The sequence below is a fragment of the Lingula anatina genome, chromosome 9 (assembly GCF_051362555.1).
Source record: "Lingula anatina isolate TDL-2025a chromosome 9, LinAna3.0, whole genome shotgun sequence".
NCBI lineage: Eukaryota > Metazoa > Brachiopoda > Lingulata > Lingulida > Lingulidae > Lingula > Lingula anatina.
Window position 1 is genome coordinate 20,176,977 of NC_141775.1, and position 17,830 is coordinate 20,194,806.

General features: G+C 40.1%; 2 protein-coding genes and 1 long non-coding RNA gene across 5 annotated transcripts; 1 reads left to right on the plus strand and 2 right to left on the minus strand.

Moving 5' to 3' along the window:
• Positions 1-687: 687 nt before the first annotated feature.
• LOC147760124 (uncharacterized) lies at positions 688-7,478 on the minus strand. 3 transcript variants are annotated; one of them, XM_086995344.1, is made up of 14 exons: positions 7,303-7,478; positions 6,846-6,883; positions 6,586-6,633; positions 5,633-5,743; positions 4,898-4,990; positions 4,641-4,733; positions 4,102-4,378; positions 3,058-3,340; positions 2,673-2,909; positions 2,437-2,513; positions 2,076-2,183; positions 1,731-1,948; positions 1,364-1,531; positions 688-1,199 (listed from the first exon to the last, which is right to left on the minus strand). In XM_086995344.1, exons 5-14 carry the CDS (start codon positions 4,981-4,983, stop codon positions 950-952), a joined length of 1,797 nt encoding a protein of 598 aa, XP_086851470.1. In that variant the 5' UTR covers positions 4,984-4,990; positions 5,633-5,743; positions 6,586-6,633; positions 6,846-6,883; positions 7,303-7,478; the 3' UTR covers positions 688-949. The 3 variants fall into 3 exon arrangements, with proteins under 3 accessions (XP_086851470.1, XP_086851468.1, XP_086851469.1); XM_086995342.1 differs by lacking the exons at positions 6,586-6,633; positions 6,846-6,883; positions 7,303-7,478 and adding an exon at positions 6,075-6,448; XM_086995343.1 differs by lacking the exons at positions 6,586-6,633; positions 6,846-6,883; positions 7,303-7,478 and adding an exon at positions 6,081-6,446.
• A 1,928-nt stretch (positions 7,479-9,406) lies between these two features.
• LOC147760125 (nuclear apoptosis-inducing factor 1-like) lies at positions 9,407-10,542 on the minus strand. Its single transcript, XM_086995710.1, has 3 exons — positions 10,234-10,542; positions 9,811-9,973; positions 9,407-9,568 (listed from the first exon to the last, which is right to left on the minus strand). The coding sequence occupies exons 1-3, from the start codon at positions 10,380-10,382 to the stop codon at positions 9,461-9,463; spliced, it is 420 nt and encodes a 139-aa protein (XP_086851836.1). The 5' UTR covers positions 10,383-10,542; the 3' UTR covers positions 9,407-9,460.
• On the plus strand, positions 10,543-17,256 carry LOC147760126 (uncharacterized). Its single transcript, XR_015331089.1, has 2 exons — positions 10,543-10,932; positions 16,771-17,256. It is a non-coding gene; the product is annotated as an uncharacterized LOC147760126 (long non-coding RNA).
• The last annotated feature ends 574 nt before the right edge of the window (positions 17,257-17,830 follow it).

Consider the following 17,830-nt stretch of genomic DNA (forward strand, 5'->3'; position numbering starts at 1 on the left):
TTTTGTATTTATAAAAATTGGATAGATTTGCCCTTATCAAAGCATAGTTTGAATTCCTGGCTGTGAGTCTTTGATTAAATTTGATTATTGGAAGGTATTATCTCAAAATGTACTGATATCTTGATTTCAGCCGTTTGGTTTTCTGCTAAAATTGCTAAAGTTTGAGGCACTTTTTCAATGTCTTCTGTTGTGTTTAACACACTTTTTGAATTTTGTATGATTAGACCAATATATGCTTAGGATCCCTATAAAATTTTATGGCTGTCAAGCCTGCAAAAAGAGAGATATGAATGTTTGAACATTGCTTGGTAGAAAAGTGAGTTTGGGGGGTGGGGTCATAAAAATGGGCGTGGCTCGTTAGTTTGTGGGTTAAACTGAAATTTAGTAACATATTCTCAATGGCAAATGGCTGGTTTAAATAGGTAAATTTTCAATTAATTTTAAAAAGTCATCAGTTTTGAAATATTTGCTTATGAAGTGGCTTTATTGACCGAAGCTGAAAATCAAGCCAAAAATGGCCAAAACATATAATATCATATTATAATTATATCCAATGATTTCTTTTGGGATTGTTGCCTTCAATCTTAATATCTCCTATATATGCAACAATATTATGAATTTGGTTGAAATCTGTTGACCCCCACCTTGCCACCCTCTGACTGGTCTTATCATGGACACACACTTAAAACATTAAACTGTATGAAGTCTGCTCATACTTGTAACTGTTATCAATAATTGTCAAAAGCAAGATCTTGCAATGAATGAACATGCATGCTGGCATTAAACTATTTTATCTAATTTATATGTTCATAAAGTGAGCATCTCTTGTAAATAATGGAGATTTACAGTGCTTATTCTTTTCTGCAGATCACATTACTGAACATGAACTATATTCAATGTAATAACTGTATTCACTGCTGAGACTGATAAAAAAAAAAAGTCACAAAATTTACTTAAATCTGGACTTTCTGTCTCTGACTAGAACATCTTTGGGGGGTGCAGGGACTGGGGCTGTATTTGGCCCAAGGTTCCTTGGGTCCCATGGTTCCAACAGCACCCTAGCTGCTAAAGGCCGTGCACTTGTCATTCTCATGTCAAATGCCAGAGTTTGTAAGATGTGGATGTAGTCATAAGTCTTTCTAATGGCTTGAGGTTTCACTATCCATGATTTGGCATGTTTGCTGTAACACTTAGTATACCTGAAATAAAACAGTGGCAAGACTTTAATTCGTTTTCAAGAAAATGACTTTGCATGTAATAACCTTTAAAATATGAGTTTACAAGTGAAAATAACCATAGTAACAAGTTTTCTTTGGCACATAGACTTTAAAAACGGAATTATATATTAATTTTTGCTGTTTACCTTATTTCACCGGATTCCAAGTCAACTGCAGCTCCTCTATCTTTATGGTTCTGATAATCCATGACCGCCAAGTAATTACGTGCCCTGTATCCAGGTGGCTTGTAGGAATTTCTTTTTGAGCAATACATTAGAATGTGAGAGTTAATACTCTCAATGTGTCCCGTGTGTCTAAAAAAAAGAAAAACAAAAAAATTGAACATCCAGTTATTTGTAATAAGCGGTGTTATTTATTGGTTTCTATCAATGGAGTCATATTTGGCATTGAAATAATACCCTTGCCTTGAATTGAAATAAAAAACTTTGCAATCAATTACAAATACCAACAAAAATAATTAACACCATTGTTAATTTTTGTTCTTTTCCACACCTGTTATTGACATAGTGTCCAATGTCCTTTTGGAATCTTTTGTTAAGTAGAATCTGCCCCAATGCAGCCAGTCCCTGTGAAGATGGTTCCAACCACTTCTTCATTCTCTCTTCATCAGGCGGTAGGGGGTTGTGTTCACACTTGGCTGTCCAAAAACCATCACCTGATAACCATTCGTGCTCATTTTGCACATGGTGCATTGCACCTCTCCACTTTGACTAAATAAAAAATCAGAATTCATTTAGTAAACAAGAAATGTGAAAAATTAAAAATGTCTATATAGGCAGTTCAAAAGAAACAATGAACATTTCTTGTCAATGATGTTAAAGGCAGGATCAAACTCACCAGGAACTTTCCATGACTTCCCTCACAAGTCCTAGCACATTCCCAAAAATGGGTGCATAAGTCCTTGCTCCATGGGATAATATCGCGCGTAGCCTTTTTCTGTCCTGCCTGTGATTGTAAATAAGATGTCATTTTAAACATGGAAATATACCAATATGCAGCATTCAATGTTTTGTACAAGTATTTTATGTTTATATTTTTAACAATGTTTTGGTTTATTTGTGAAAATAACTACCTGCCAGATAAGAATTATTTTCAGGAATTAATCAGCATCAAAATAAGACATTCGTAAATTAAAATTCTATGGGTCACTGTTGGTCTTTATACAATTTGATCAAAATAGATAAATTTCAAAACTTACCGCAATAATTTTCTTTGCTAAGTTTTTGGTACCATGCCACACATCCCAAGAATGTTTCATGCCAGGCTCGTTTTTCCCTAAAATTTCAGATATAAAAAATTATCATGTCACAACAGTGGCATTTTGTGTAAGGGGAAATCAAACTTGCTCTTTATTGTTAATTTGAACTTGGACAACAATTGAGGTTGCATTACTTGTTTGTCAATGTCATCACATAAAGATATGTTTGAACTTACTTATATGTGCAGCAATGCTAACATGAGCATCCGTGACAATCTCCACTACATTGATACCCCTCTCTCTAAGGAACCTGAGTGACCTCAGCAAGCCCTCTTTCTCCATGGCATTGCTATTTAGTTGGGTTTCTTTCTTCTCTACAACTTGAATGTCCAGGACATCCCCTGTCTCATAATTTGTGACTACATAAGTACAGTACTGGGCACTGTGTCCTGGACTATCCATCCTTCCATCACCTGAAAATATATACAGTTTTCCATCAAAAATCCATAACACTCATTTGAGGCAAAATATTTATTTGTTATAAATACTTGAGACACTATTTTACCAATTTCTCTTGTCTTATTTTAATTGTTAAGTAATACATCAGAGATATCTTCATACCAGCAATAATCACTTCCTTATTTTGGCAAGAGGCAAGGATCTCATCTTGCATTTGTCGAAAATGGTGTTCTACAGCAGGTATGCCATAATCCCTCTGTATAGCATAATAGGTCTTCTCACTAACAAATCCACTGTTCATCCACTGGGACATAAACCGAACTTTCCTGTAATTGTTCCCACTAAACAGAAGACTAGTGGACCAGAAAAAATCCCCAGCCAACATGCCTAGGTTCAACTTGGGTTGAGAGCACCACTGACCACCTTCATGGCCATCTGGGCATGACTGAAAAAAAAAAAAAGAAATATATTTCAATTTCTTATCAAGATATGCAAATGCCCACCTGAAAATTAATTATAAAAAATGTGTTAAAATTGTTTACATTTTGATCATATGAAAAAATGCTGTACATTAATGTTTCAAATGTGCATCTTAATGTGGTGTGTAAACATATTACAAAATTACATTAGTGTAATACATTTGACCGGTTTTCTGCATGAAAATATGATATATAAAAGAGAAGATTTTAGAAAAACTGTATTAATAATAATGGACATAAGCAGTGTATGTGTGACAAGATTATAGGCCCACTGTTTGAGGATACCAGCACATAGTCATTGATAATAATCTTATTACATCTCACGTTTAATAAAAAATAAAACCTATATCCTACTTAGGGTAATGAGAGACTAAATCCTGTGATACTTCATTTAAATTCCTGAATGTTCTTTAAAATTATTACTTAATGGTAGAAGACTTGGTACAATTTACTAACCCCGTATTACAATGTAGTCACAAAGGTCTTTTACCTGAAATAGTGCCTTAATTTTATATTTATTAATTAAATATCCAGTGAGAGCAAGGGAGACCACCCCTCACCTCTGCAGCTTCAATATAGCTTGTAACTCAGTTGAACTCCCCGTATCAGAAAGACAGAGCACCATCGTAAATAATATCAGAAATACATTTATAAAGATTAACCCAAGAAATATTTTGGTATAATCATAGATATTCTGAAATAAAGTGAAAAGGACAATGTAACCTACCCACTTCACATATGTTCCTGTGCCAGACTTCTGAAAGGACACCACATACTTTTTGCTGCAAGGGCAAGGTGGCAACAACTCTTCCAATAGCAGTCTAATAGATGATTCATAAGTCAGAAAACAACTTTGCCCCACAATTTCTTCAGCTGATGTCACTTTACTGAACAGCTTGCTGCCATCAGGAATAGGGCCTATCTCTACTTCCTCATCTCCAGGTAAAATATCATCATCTCCAGTGACTGTTGGCAGTTTCATCACCTCTTCAATATTGTTGTGTCTGGAATAAATATATACGTTTTATTTATTTTTTTTAAATACCTTTGTCACAAAATAGTATATATAGTAATTTCAAGTCTGTTAATGGGAATTCATGTACATTTGCACATTGCATGTGTAATAACTTTGGAATTTTGATATGAAACTAATGAAATATCTCCACACATCCCCCCCCCCAAAAAAAAAAAAAAAAAAAGGTATTAAGTTAAAAATTATAATTATATCAAAACATATAGAGGAGATTGTAAAAAAAATATACGCACTGGAAAGATATGTCAGCTTTGTAATTTGGATAGGTATCATCATCATTATCCTCATTATATTCATCTTCAATTTCTTCATATGTGAGATTAACACTGAAATGAAAAGAAAGTCCAGTTGGCAATGAGGATGTAACTATACTACATATGTATTAAATGACAGGTGGAGTCATACCAGATTTCATAATACTTGACAAATACAAAAGTTAATGAAATAAACTATTTTTTCACAGTTATAACTAAAAAGGAGGTAAACATACCTCATATCATTGGGATCAAACATGGAAACTTTGCTTTCCCTTGCAGCTGCTTCTGGTCCACTACCAGCACTTTCTACACCTGACATGGGTGCACTGAATAAAGGAAATAAAAAAAAATAATAATACTTTTAGTAAAACACTTCACGTGCTATTGGATATAGCTCAAACTAACTGGTGGTATAAGTCCCATGGCAAAACAGCCATCGGACTTATAAAACTTGTAAAATAGTATCATATTAAAGGCTCCATTACCCATGGATGTCATCAGTCTTCACTGATCATTGTAACTCAATATGTACTCTTCCTGAATACAGTTTCAGAAAAGCTGGTGATTATATGAGTATGTTGGAAACAAAAAGTGACAGTCATTCAGATTGCACCAGAGAGAGTTCTTACAGAGGTGGCTCCATCTACACAGACCAATGGTATCTATGACAATGGGGTCAAATAATAACATGCATTACACTTGTTTCTATTGCAAGGTTTACAATGAATGGTGAAATAAACAGCTATTACAGGACTGGCAAGATTTTTTGTGAAAGCATGCGCTCTGGATAAGTAAAGTTTATGTGAAAAAAATAAATTACAAGTAAAACATAGTCTACTGGAAATCAATTACTTAGTTCAGACCAGTATCAGATTGGGAGGACATGAAGATTTCTAATAATGCAGGTCCTCCAGACCGTCAGAGCCTAAAAATGTATCCTGATGGCTGTTAAGTTATCAAACACTTACTCTGACTCTGATTTTGACTCAATGTCACTCAACTGTATTGGGGGCAGTGGTTTTGAGCTGGCTGTGGGGGTACTGGTAGGCCTACTGGTAGATGTCCGCTGTGCATAATACCTGCAGGGTTTTAAAAAATTACCATGACGGCGTGAGTCCCGGCATTAAACAATTCAAAACGTTTATGGCGAATAAAATTTAAATCATGGATGTTTACCTCGCTTACATACTCCAAAATTAATGTGCACACAATCTAAGATTGTAGGCTACTTGTAGTGGGGAGATAGAGTCAAGTAGGACATTACGTAAGAAAGTGAGAATCTAGCCGTTTTGATACAAACCTGCCCACACTTCTTCCCTAAATAAATATACTCAAAACATTCTACGTGCGACACGGGTGCTCTGCCTAAAATGTATCGTGACATTTTCTACAATTCATTTGAGATCGTACTTTAACCTGTCCAACAGAATTTTCGCAAGTCGCTCGTGTGTTAGTTTTAGTTCATTTTTTAGCTCAGTCCATCTAGTTGATTGGCTTCCCAGTGAGATCAACGTTCTCTGCTTTTCCCTTTCTCTTTTTCTCTCTTTTTTCACTGGCGTGGGGAGTTTTTTCCTCCCTCTTTTCAATCCACGTGTAGTCGGAGTACCCTCCATATTGGATTACATTAACATCCGGGTCTTCGTCATACCGTAGTAAAAGTGCTAGTAGTATTCAGTCATATGCAAATTGAGGCACGTCCCAGAATTCCACGCGTAGGGGAGTAATGGCGAGAAGTTTAGACGAAAAAAAAATGCTGCGCTTTTTTTCTTTAAGTGATCTTAAAAACCTGTACTTTGACCTTTATTTTCTCAACGGTTCCGTGTGAGACATGCTTCAGGGTTCAGGATCAAATAGGTAAAGTTTCAGAGAAAGGCCTATTTAAGCGTCTACAGCGGAAAGACATCCTTTAATGTTTATATACCTTGTGATGATGTATGCACCTTCTTCTTTCTACTGGATGAACCGGTTGCTGAAATCGGCATTTACATGTTAAAATTAGCTGATATAAATAATAATAATCAAAATGCATTTTGATCAAGTGATTATGTAATGTCCTAAATTCATGTGTTAAAATGGGTGATGTAAAAATATGCAAGTAATCAGAAGCAGTTAACACTGATTGGAAAACATAAAATAAATACATATATTTTAATAAAATCTAAAATTGAATATAATAAATACCTCTTCTTTTAAATGGTACATGGCAGGAATGTTCATAGCTAACAAAGAAAATAGCAATACTATATATGAACATATGATGATTACCTTTCCCTGATGTTAACAAATAATATATCTGTATAAGGATGGGTCCCACTCTACAGTTACTCTTGTAAAGTGTAATCTGCATAACTGAATGACATGCCTCCTCCAGCGGCTACAGGGTACTGAACTTGCATGTGTGCTCAGATTAATTACCTCCTAGGTGTTGAAGAAGGCAAGTCACACAGTAAAGGTATAAGGATCTCACACAGAGTTGTACCAACCCAACTTAATGTAATAGGCTGTGTTTCCCTGTATGGGGATCTAAGAGATTGCATTCTTTTAATTTTAATTTCAATGTTTCTCTCAATATGATAATTTATATTGTTTTACTTACAACTTTAAAACAGATGGATTAGAATATATATGCAATAAGCACCTGTTCTTAAGCCCGTTTCATGACTAGAATCTGTAGCTTGCACGTCTTCATGCCTAGTATAGATGGAGGTGGATTCTGCATTACTATCATTCCTAGTATAGATGGAGGTGGATTCTGCATTACTATCATTCCTAGTATAGATGGAGGTGGATTCTGCATTACTATCATTCCTAGTATTCATGGAGGTAGATTCTGCATTACTATCATTCCTAGTATAGATGGAGGTGGATTCTGCATTACTATCATTCCTAGTATTCAAGGAGGTGGATTCTGCATTACTATCATTCCTAGTATAGATGGAGGTGGATTCTGCATTACTATCATTCCTAGTATAGATGGAGGTGGATTCTGCATTACTATCATTCCTAGTATTCATGGAGGTGGATTCTGCATTACTATCATTCCTAGTATAGATGGAGGTGGATTCTGCATTACTATCATTCCTAGTATAGATGGAGGTGGATTCTGCATTACTATCATTCCTAGTATAGATGGAGGTGGATTCTGCATTACTATCATTCCTAGTATAGATGGAGGTGGATTCTGCATTACTATCATTCCTAGTATTCATGGAGGTGGATTCTGCATTACTATCATTCCTAGTATAGATGGAGGTGGATTCTGCATTACTATCATTTCTAGTATAGATGGAGGTGGATTCTGCATTACTATCATTCCTAGTATTCATGGAGGTGGATTCTGCATTACTATCATTCCTAGTATTCATGGAGGTGGATTCTGCATTACTATCATTCCTAGTATTCATGGAGGTGGATTCTGCATTACTATCATTCCTAGTATAGAAGGAGGTGGATTCTGCATTACTATCATTCCTAGTATAGATGGAGGTGGATTCTGCATTACTATCATTCCTAGTATAGATGGAGGTGGATTCTGCATTACTATCATTCCTAGTATAGATGGAGGTGGATTCTGCATTACTATCATTCCTAGTATAGATGGAGGTGGATTCTGCATTGCTATCATTCCTAGTATTCATGGAGGTGGATTCTGCATTGCTATCATTCCTAGTATAGATGGAGGTGGATTCTGCATTACTATCATTCCTAGTAAGATGGAGGTGGATTCTGCATTACTATCATTCCTAGTATAGATGGAGGTGGATTCTGCATTACTATCATTCCTAGTATAGATGGAGGTGGATTCTGCATTACTATCATTCCTAGTATTCATGGAGGTGGATTCTGCATTACTATCATTCCTAGTATTCATGGAGGTGGATTCTGCATTACTATTATTCCTAGTATTCATGGAGGTGGATTCTGCATTACTATCATTCCTAGTATAGATGGAGGTGGATTCTGCATTACTATCATTCCTAGTATAGATGGAGGTGGATTCTGCATTACTATCATTCCTAGTATTCATGGAGGTGGATTCTGCATTACTATCATTCCTAGTATAGATAGAGGTGGATTCTGCATTACTATCATTCCTAGTATTCATGGAGGTGGATTCTGCATTACTATCATTCCTAGTATAGATGGAGGTGGATACTGCATTACTATCATTCCTAGTATAGATGGAGGTGGATTCTGCATTACTATCATTCCTAGTATAGATGGAGGTGGATTCTGCATTACTATCATTCCTGGTATAGATGGAGGTGGATTCTGCATTACTATCATTCCTAGTATAGATGGAGGTGGATTCTGCATTACTATCATTCCTAGTATAGATGGAGGTGGATTCTGCATTACTATCATTCCTAGTATTCATGGAGGTGGATTCTGCATTACTATCATTCCTAGTATTCATGGAGGTGGATTCTGCATTACTATCATTCCTAGTATAGATGGAGGTGGATTCTGCATTACTATCATTCCTAGTATAGATGGAGGTGGATTCTGCAATACTATCATTCCTAGTATAGATGGAGGTGGATTCTGCATTACTATCATTCCTAGTATTCATGGAGGTGGATTCTGCATTACTATCATTCCTAGTATAGATAGAGGTGGATTCTGCATTACTATCATCTACATAAGAACAAATACATGTACTTTATTACCAAACATTACATTTAAACCACTTTCAAGAACCAAGTTGAATAACTTGGTCATATATTTCTTCCAAAGCAGTTATTACAATTTCATACATCAAATTCATACACTGTAGCTATATCATTTGACCTTTACTAGGCTAATTCATTATAATTAAATTTCATACCTATAAACAACTGGCTGTCGTTTCCTGCCAATTCTTTGATACCCTCTACTGCAGTTTCTCTAATTATCTCTATTACCTGATCAGTATAAACATATAGAGATATATGTATATATAAAATATGCCTCCTGGTGATTGGACATTCCAATAGGGCATGTCTGTGAAACTCAGTGTTGAAGTATTCATATTCACAGAGTCAGTCTAAGTTAATTACTCTACTTAATATCATCTTGATGTTCTTAAAGCAATTAAATATAAAACGAAGTTAGCCATTATGCAATTTAATATACAAATTTATTTTTAATAATAACAAAATAACACCTTCTTCTCCCACTCTGACAGTGGACTGGGCCCCACACCACCACCTGTCTGCCGCATTGCTGCACGGCGTTTGGCCTCTTTGCGCTTAGTGCGAGACGTGAGTTCATGCCATTTTTTCCTGACCTCTCGGAAACTCCTCTTTATATGTGAAACACTGTTAACTCTAGACGGAAAGCATTCATAATTTTAATAAAAAAATATAAGAATCACCACTTTATTGCTTCATCATACTGTACATGTACATGACCATGTCAAGATGTGTTAATAGAGAGCAATTACAATTACTTTTATTGAATAACTACAACAACATACCAAACTAAATCATCAATAAGCATTAATTAAATATAATGGATATAATTTTACCATGGCAAAACGGACTACGATTAACAGAAAAGGACTGTTAATTATAATTATTCAACTTACTTTTCGGCAACTTCAGCCCATTGTTTTTCTTTGGACTTTAGAGTCACGGTGTTGGTGAAGGGGCTAAATAGTGTAGGTCTACACGAGACCTCCTCCACCAACACCGCGAGCTCATTGGTTTTATAACGCTCCCTGCTGTGTTTCTCCATTTCACGTGCGATTTACTATCGTCCCTCCAAACAAAAAAGAACCGCTAGGCGTACGCGTGTGTTCGAGACTATAATTGTACTTCCGGACAGGCATTTATTGCGTTGCGTTTGCTAAGGCGTCGAGATATCAGGTGGGTGCAATCGCACTAGCAAATTGACCCATTAGAGCCTGCGTCATCAAAACAAACGGCAGCCATACTGGAGGGAGACCGGAATCGTCTGCTGTGCATGAACAAGCCATGTTTGTAGTTTAGTTTTCGTTTTCTGTATTTTCTTTGATATTTAACTGAGCAAAATGATGAATTACTGCAGGGTATTTGATCGAGAGAAGATAACTAATTTTACAAGCGTTCACAGACTGCCTGCGGTGGTAACAATCCAAGGTGAAGGAACTAAAACCATAAACGGAGGAGAGACGGCGAGGTGGCTTTGAATCAAGACTCTTCGGAAAAGTAAAGGATAAAACTAATTTATTTTATAGCAAAGAATGAAGAGCCAGCTGTGCAGATTTTACCATAAAAGAAAAAACAGTAGAAAACCAAAGACCTAGGTGTGTACGTTTGGGACGCACGTACACTGCATATATATATTTAAAGTACTGTGCCCAAAAAGTTGGGTGGAGAGAGTGTTAATTTGTTAAAACGTGTGGAAATACCCAGGCAGGGTTTCGACTTTTATAATGAAGACTCACCTATTGCTTTGGTGTAATTTGTTATCAGTTACGGTGCTCTCTAGATTTTATCGGCTGTCACCTACCTCTTTTATAGGATAATTATTTATGTAGACTTATGTAATTTACCTTCTGTTTCAGATAGCGATCATTGTCAAGTTGGACCAATAAACGCTTAACGACAAATAGTGCAGTGTACTTATTTATGATCGCTATCCCATACCTGACAACATGCCGGCGGTCCAGTGCCCAATAGAAAGCTGTGACTACACCACAGATGACCTTGATGCAACTATCGTAGCAGCCCTACTCACCACACACAGCTCTGTTCATACCAACGCTCCTGTTACTGCAGCCAAAGTGGAGAAAGTCAAGCGGCCCACGATATCAGCCTGCGGTACCAGTGAAGAGTGGTCATACTTTCAGTCCAGATGGACAGAATATGCCGATGCAACAAAGATAGCTGGCAAAGACAGGGTTATCCAATTGCTGGAATGTTGTGATGACCCCTTGCGAAAAGACCTAACTAGGACAGCAGGTGGAAGCCTTGCGAACAAATCCGTTGATGAGGTGATGGCCGCAATCAAAGCATTAGCTGTATGCACAGAGAACACAATGGTGGCTAGAGTGACACTACAGAACATGCGCCAAGACAGAGATGAACCTGTCCGCAACTATGGAGCCCGTCTAAAAGGCCAGGCAGGAGTATGCAAATTTTCTGTCTTATGCCCCAGTTGCAACACTGCTGTAAGCTACATGGAGGAGATGACCCGTGATGTTCTAACCTGTGGATTAGCAGACTCTGAGATCCAAATAGACCTTTTAGGGGATAAGAACCAGGACATGACATTGGGAAGCGCTCCGCATCACGCCTACAAGAATCCCAAGCAGCTGAGGCCATCGGTAGCACTTACCGTCGCAAGAAAAAAGAGACCCCCACCCCTGCCGAAAAACCACCCCAGGACCCCTGTGGCTACTGCGGGAAAACTGGTCATGGCAAGGCTGCTCCTCTACGCATTCGTAAGAGAGATTGCCCCGCCTTTGGGCACAAATGCCAGACCTGCACACGATACCACCACCTTGAAATAGTGTGCCGTAGCAAAGACAAACCCAAGCCGAGCCAGAAGACTGCTTCCTGTCATGAGGCAGATGACTGTGAAGGCGCCGTCTTTGAATCGCTCTGCTCTGTCACCATCACAACACAACATACGAAAGGCAGGGCCATTGCTTTAGATCATCATATCTATGATCAATTGAATGACACGTGGGTGCGAAGAGCTTCCAAACCACAACCGTTCGTCAACCTCAGAATCACGGTCTGTGCAGATGATTACAGAGAGCTAGGCTTCAGCCTTCTATCCTCAGCCAATAGAACACCAATAGAACATCCATCAATGGCTGACACTGGTTGTCAGAGCTGCCTTGCTGGCATTAAGGTAATCCAACGTCTAGGCCTGAAGCGACAGGACCTGATCCCAGTCACTATGAAGATGCACACTGCTGTCAACAATGGCATCAACATTCTTGGAGCAACTATACTTCGCTATGCTGGGAAGGGCCCATCTGGCAAACTGGTGGAAACAAGACAGATGACATATGTCACCGACAGCTCTGACAAGCTCTTTATCAGCAGGGAGGCATGTATTGCACTTGGCATCATACCAAAGACCTTCCCGACTGTGGGTGCATATCACATGTCGCAGTGTGCTTCCGTGTTCCCTGACATTACCCTTACAGCACGTGGCGCTGATGCCCAACACACATGCACTTGCCCCAAACGTCAACCACCTCCCCCGCCTCCAACGAAGCTGCCTTTCCCTGCGACAGAACAGAATTGTGGGCGACTGAAGGAATACCTTCTGGACTATTACAGGTCCAGTACGTTTAATACATGTGATCATCAGCCCTTGCCCCTCATGGACAGCCCGCCAATGAAATTGATGGTAGACCCTTCTGCTGCACCAGTAGCCTATCACACTCCAATACCAGTCCCACTTCACTGGCAGGAAGAAGTGAAAGCAGGACTTGACCAAGATGTCAGACTAGGGGTCATCGAACCAGTCCCAATTGGCGAGCCAGTCACCTGGTGCCACCGCATGGTTGTATGTGCAAAGAACAATGGCAGGCTACGCCGCACAGTTGATCTACAGGCTCTGAATGCACATGCTACACGAGAGACCCACCACACCCCTTCTCCTTTTCACCAAGCCAGGGCTGTGCCCCAAGGCAAAAAAAAAGACAGTTCTAGATGCTTGGAATGGATATCACAGTGTACCCATTCGTGAGGAGGATCGCCATCTTACAACGTTTATCACACCCTGGGGCAGATACCGATACAAGGTTGCTCCCCAAGGGTACATTGCTTCAGGTGATGGGTACACCAGGAGATATGACGAAATTGTCTCGCACATCACCAACAAAACCAAATGTGTCGATGATGTCCTACTTTGGTCCAGCTCAATAGAGGGGAGTTTCTTCAAAGCCGTAGAGTGGTTAGACATCTGTGGTAGACATGGCATCACTCTGAACCCAGAGAAGTTTGTCTTTGCACAAGATGAGGTGGAATTTGCAGGATTTGACATTACCCTGGATAGTGTCAAGCCCAGTTCCAAGTACCTTCAGGCCATCTTGGACTTTCCCACCCCTCGAAACATTACTGATGTGCGATCATGGTTTGGTTTGGTCAACCAGGTATCATATGCCTTCAGCATGGCAGACAAAATGCTTCCCTTTAGATGTCTTCTTCAACCTGGAACCCCCTTCAGATGGGACGAGGATCTCAACAGTCTCTTCGAAGAATCCAAGGCTGTCATCTCCAAGGAAATTGAAGAGGGGGTCCGAATATTTGACAAGTCCAGGCCCACATGCCTTGCAACTGACTGGTCCAAAAATGGAATTGGGTTCTGGCTCCTACAGAAGCATTGCTCTTGCCAGCCTATCCGACCATTCTGCTGCCCATCTGGATGGAAGATTACTCTTGTAGGCAGCCATTTCACCCACTCTGCTGAATCGCGATATGCCCCCATCGAGGGTGAAGCCCTAGCTGTTGCTGATGCTCTGAACAAGACAAGGTACTTTGTCCTTGGATGTCATGACCTCATCATTGCAGTTGACCACAAGCCATTACTGAAGGTCTTTAGCGGCAGGTCCCTTGATGATATCAACAACCCCCGCCTAAGAAACTTGAAGGAGAAGACCCTCAGATACCGTTTCCAGATGGTACATATACGTGGGGTCAAACACCTTGCTGCAGATTGCGTATCTCGTCATCCCACAGGAGATCCAGATAAGCTCCCACTCCCTGACGACGTTGCTACTGTCAGCCAACATCACCCTCTGTCTCAAATCCGATCCCCTGCCCCCAATCACATCCCCATGGAGGAAAACATGATCTCTGCACTTACATCCTCTCTGGCATCCATCACCTTGAAATCAGTGACCTGGGACAGAGTACGCACAGCAACCACAAGTGATGCAGATATGGCTATGCTAGCAGACTTAATAACCTCAGGTCTGCCAGAGAGCCGCCAAGAGTTCCCCATCAAGCTTCGCGAGTATCATCAGTTCAAGGAGGACCTCAGCACAATCGATGGAGTTGTGTTGTATAGAGACCGTGTAGTCATCCCACCTGCATTAAGGCAAGACGTCCTCTCTACATTGCACAGTGCCCATCAGGGGATCTCCTCTATGATAACCAGAGCCGAGTCCTCAATCTTCTGGCCTGGCATTACACCCGATATAATATCCACCAGAACAGGTTGCAACCACTGCAACCGCATGACCCCCTCCCAACCGAGTGCACCTCTGACACCATTGATATATCCTGACTACCCATTCCAGTGTGTCTGTGCTGACTACTTCCACTACATGGGTAATAACTATCTTGTCATTGTTGATCGGTATTCCAACTGGCCGATTGTGGAGAGAGCATCCCAAGGAGCGGCTGGCCTGATAGCTTCTCTTCGACGGACCTTTGTCACCTTTGGCATAGCCGATGAGCTATCCTCAGATGGGGGACCGGAGTTCACATCAACTGCCACCAAGAAGTTTCTTTCTGATTGGGGTGTACATCATCGTATGTCATCAGTAGCCTTTCCCCATAGTAACTGCCGTGCTGAAGTTGGGGTTAAAACAGTAAAACGCCTCATCACAGACAATACCAGCCCTAATGGTGACCTGGACACGGACAGCTTTCAGCGTGCTATGCTTCAGTACAGGAACACCCCGGACAGAGACACCAAACTCTCACCGGCAATGTGCGTCTTTGGGCACCCCATCCGTGATTTCATCCCCATTCCACCAGGGAGATATAAACCACACACCACTTGGCAAGAGACCCTTAAGGCTAGGGAGGAAGCGCTCAGAAATCGCCATATGAAGATGGCAGAACGCCTTACGGAGCACACCAAGAGACTTGCACCCCTTGCAGTAGGGGATCGTGTCCGAATCCAGAATCAGACAGGCCCTCACCCCCTGAAATGGGACAAGACTGGGACCGTGGTTGAAGTACGGCAGTTCGATCAATATGTTGTGAGAGTAGATGGCTCGGGACGAGTCACATTACGGAACAGGAAATTCCTCCAGCGTTACACCCCAGTCCTGCAACCCACACCTATCTAGACCATAGACCGTGATCTTCAGCTTCCGCATGTTACCCCACCACTTGCCAAACTTGCAGCTGATCAGGAGACGAGGAAGGAAATCCCTGGCTCTCCTCCAACACTCCCTGCCAAGGTTGCCACTGATCAGGAGGAACGCAAGGAAGAAATCCCTGGCCTACCTGCAACACCTAAGGCCAAGGCTACCCCACACTCTCATGACACACAAACGCAGTGTGAAACCCCGCCATCATTGACTGCACCACCCATACCTCAACTGTTCAACACACCCTCACCCGCCACAGATACGCCATCCAAAGGGACCATCACCCCAAAGCGCCGTCTTTTACCTTTGGGGAATGCATCCCCACCTAGGCCAGTCAGTGTTAGCACACGTGTTTGTACCCCTCCACGCCCCAGGATAGTGGATAGTCAACCTGGAATGTCCCAGCCTCTTACCATGGATCAACCTAGACGCTCCACTCGTGCCACTCGACCCCCAGCTTGGCAAAAAGACTGCACATCAATGTTTGCCGTTCCTGTTGTCGTTTGCATATTCAGTTTAACTGTTACTTTGTAGTTTACTTGTTTTCATACACTAGTGACCTCTCATGGATCATTGAAACATTTCAGTCTTTCTACTGACTTTGGTTATCAGTGAACCTAAAGACTTGGGGGGAGATATAGGATAATTATTTATGTAGACTTATGTAATTTACCTTCTGTTTCAGATAGCGATCATTGTCAAGTTGGACCAATAAACGCTTAACGACAAATAGTGCAGTGTACTTATTTATCTTTAATACCTGGTTAGCATTATAGCCAATTAGTGTCAAGGCTATTTTGTACTGTACACAGCTGAGCTGGGCCAATTAAATCAATTACCTGTATGAAGTGTATTTGGAAGTTAGTGGCTTAATTTTCGATTTGGTGTAGTGATAAGAGTAATTTTATTTTGCAAGTAAATTCTTCCTCAGGTGTAATTGACATATAACCTCATGAAATGAATTTGCACTTTCCTCTGTAAAAATGTTAAATTCTGCTCCTTTCAACTATAATGTTGTAAGTTACAATATAAATAAAAATCACTATTGTTATCTTTCTATTAATTTACATTTAGGAAATTGATCAGGCATTTCCCACCAAGCCACACTGATTGGGTGCAAGTAAATCATTATATATAAAAAAAAAACGGAAGCTTTTGATGACAGGTACGAAAGGCAGCTAGATGACACACAAGGTAGAAGCAGCAAAAATATTCCTAGATCTTTGTGACCAGCTGAGGAGACAGGATCTGAACATCAAGAGAGTGAAATCCAGTGCATGACAGGAGTTATTTAATTGAAGCAACACTCAGAACTCGGCATTTCATGTTCACTTTTATTCATACAAAATGTGCACTTTTCTTATATGTTTAAGCAAATGGTTGCAGAAATGAGGATCCATTCATGAACTGAATTACTGTTATTTTACATTGAACATCATAAATACATAAGTGTGAAAAATGCCTCGCTTCTGTGAATGACTGAATAATAATAAAATCCTAACAATGTTGCTTATATGAATGGTTGCATTCATGGTGAATATTAAACTCTCTCAAACAACAGTCTTGTTACATGTACTTTCTAATGAACCAATATGAAGTACAAGAATGCTGAAATAATTTCTGACAGCTTCACGATGTAGAGATAAGTCATAACTGACAGCAATATTTCATGTCATAAGACAATCCTGCATACATTCTTCCTTGAGTCCACAAGGGTTTATCCTGATGATCAGCTCAAATTTCTCCTTATATCTATCCTTTATGAAAAAAGTTGCGTGCGCAACATAGCGATCCTTTCGAGATTCTGAGCCCAGCTCTCTCCAACACTACGGTCCTGGCAACAAACACAGCAGACACATCAAAGCCGAATACGTCCTCACCTGTCCCGATGGCAATCACAGTGCTATCCCCGGGACAAAGTCCAATCCGGAGTCCAATCGCAACGAGCAAGGCTCACTCAAGACGATCGACACAAATGTCTCTCTAACGAAGCCTAATAAGCACTTCGTGTATCTTTACGTACAGGTAGCTATCAGTCGTTACGATGACAAATTGACGATTACTTTGAGATCTCACCTTGTAGAAGGGTGTGACTGGTTGAAAATCCGTTCCCTCCCATACGGTGGATGGAATG

Excerpts from the sequence above, each read along its gene's own strand:
- LOC147760124 (XM_086995342.1), bottom strand. The coding sequence starts at position 6,277 with ATGGAGGGTACTCCGACTACACGTGGATTGAAAAGAGGGAGGAAAAAA. Across the intron at positions 2,514-2,672 it reads TAGCATTGCTGCACATATAA|GGAAAAACGAGCCTGGCATG; the intron begins GTAAGTTCAAAC and ends CTGAAATTTTAG. Across the intron at positions 1,200-1,363 it reads TTGGAATCCGGTGAAATAAG|GTATACTAAGTGTTACAGCA; the intron begins GTAAACAGCAAA and ends GTTTTATTTCAG.
- LOC147760125 (XM_086995710.1), bottom strand. The coding sequence starts at position 10,382 with ATGGAGAAACACAGCAGGGAGCGTTATAAAACCAATGAGCTCGCGGTG. Across the intron at positions 9,974-10,233 it reads TGGGCTGAAGTTGCCGAAAA|AGTTAACAGTGTTTCACATA; the intron begins GTAAGTTGAATA and ends CTTTCCGTCTAG. Across the intron at positions 9,569-9,810 it reads TGTCAGAGTGGGAGAAGAAG|GTAATAGAGATAATTAGAGA; the intron begins GTGTTATTTTGT and ends TATACTGATCAG.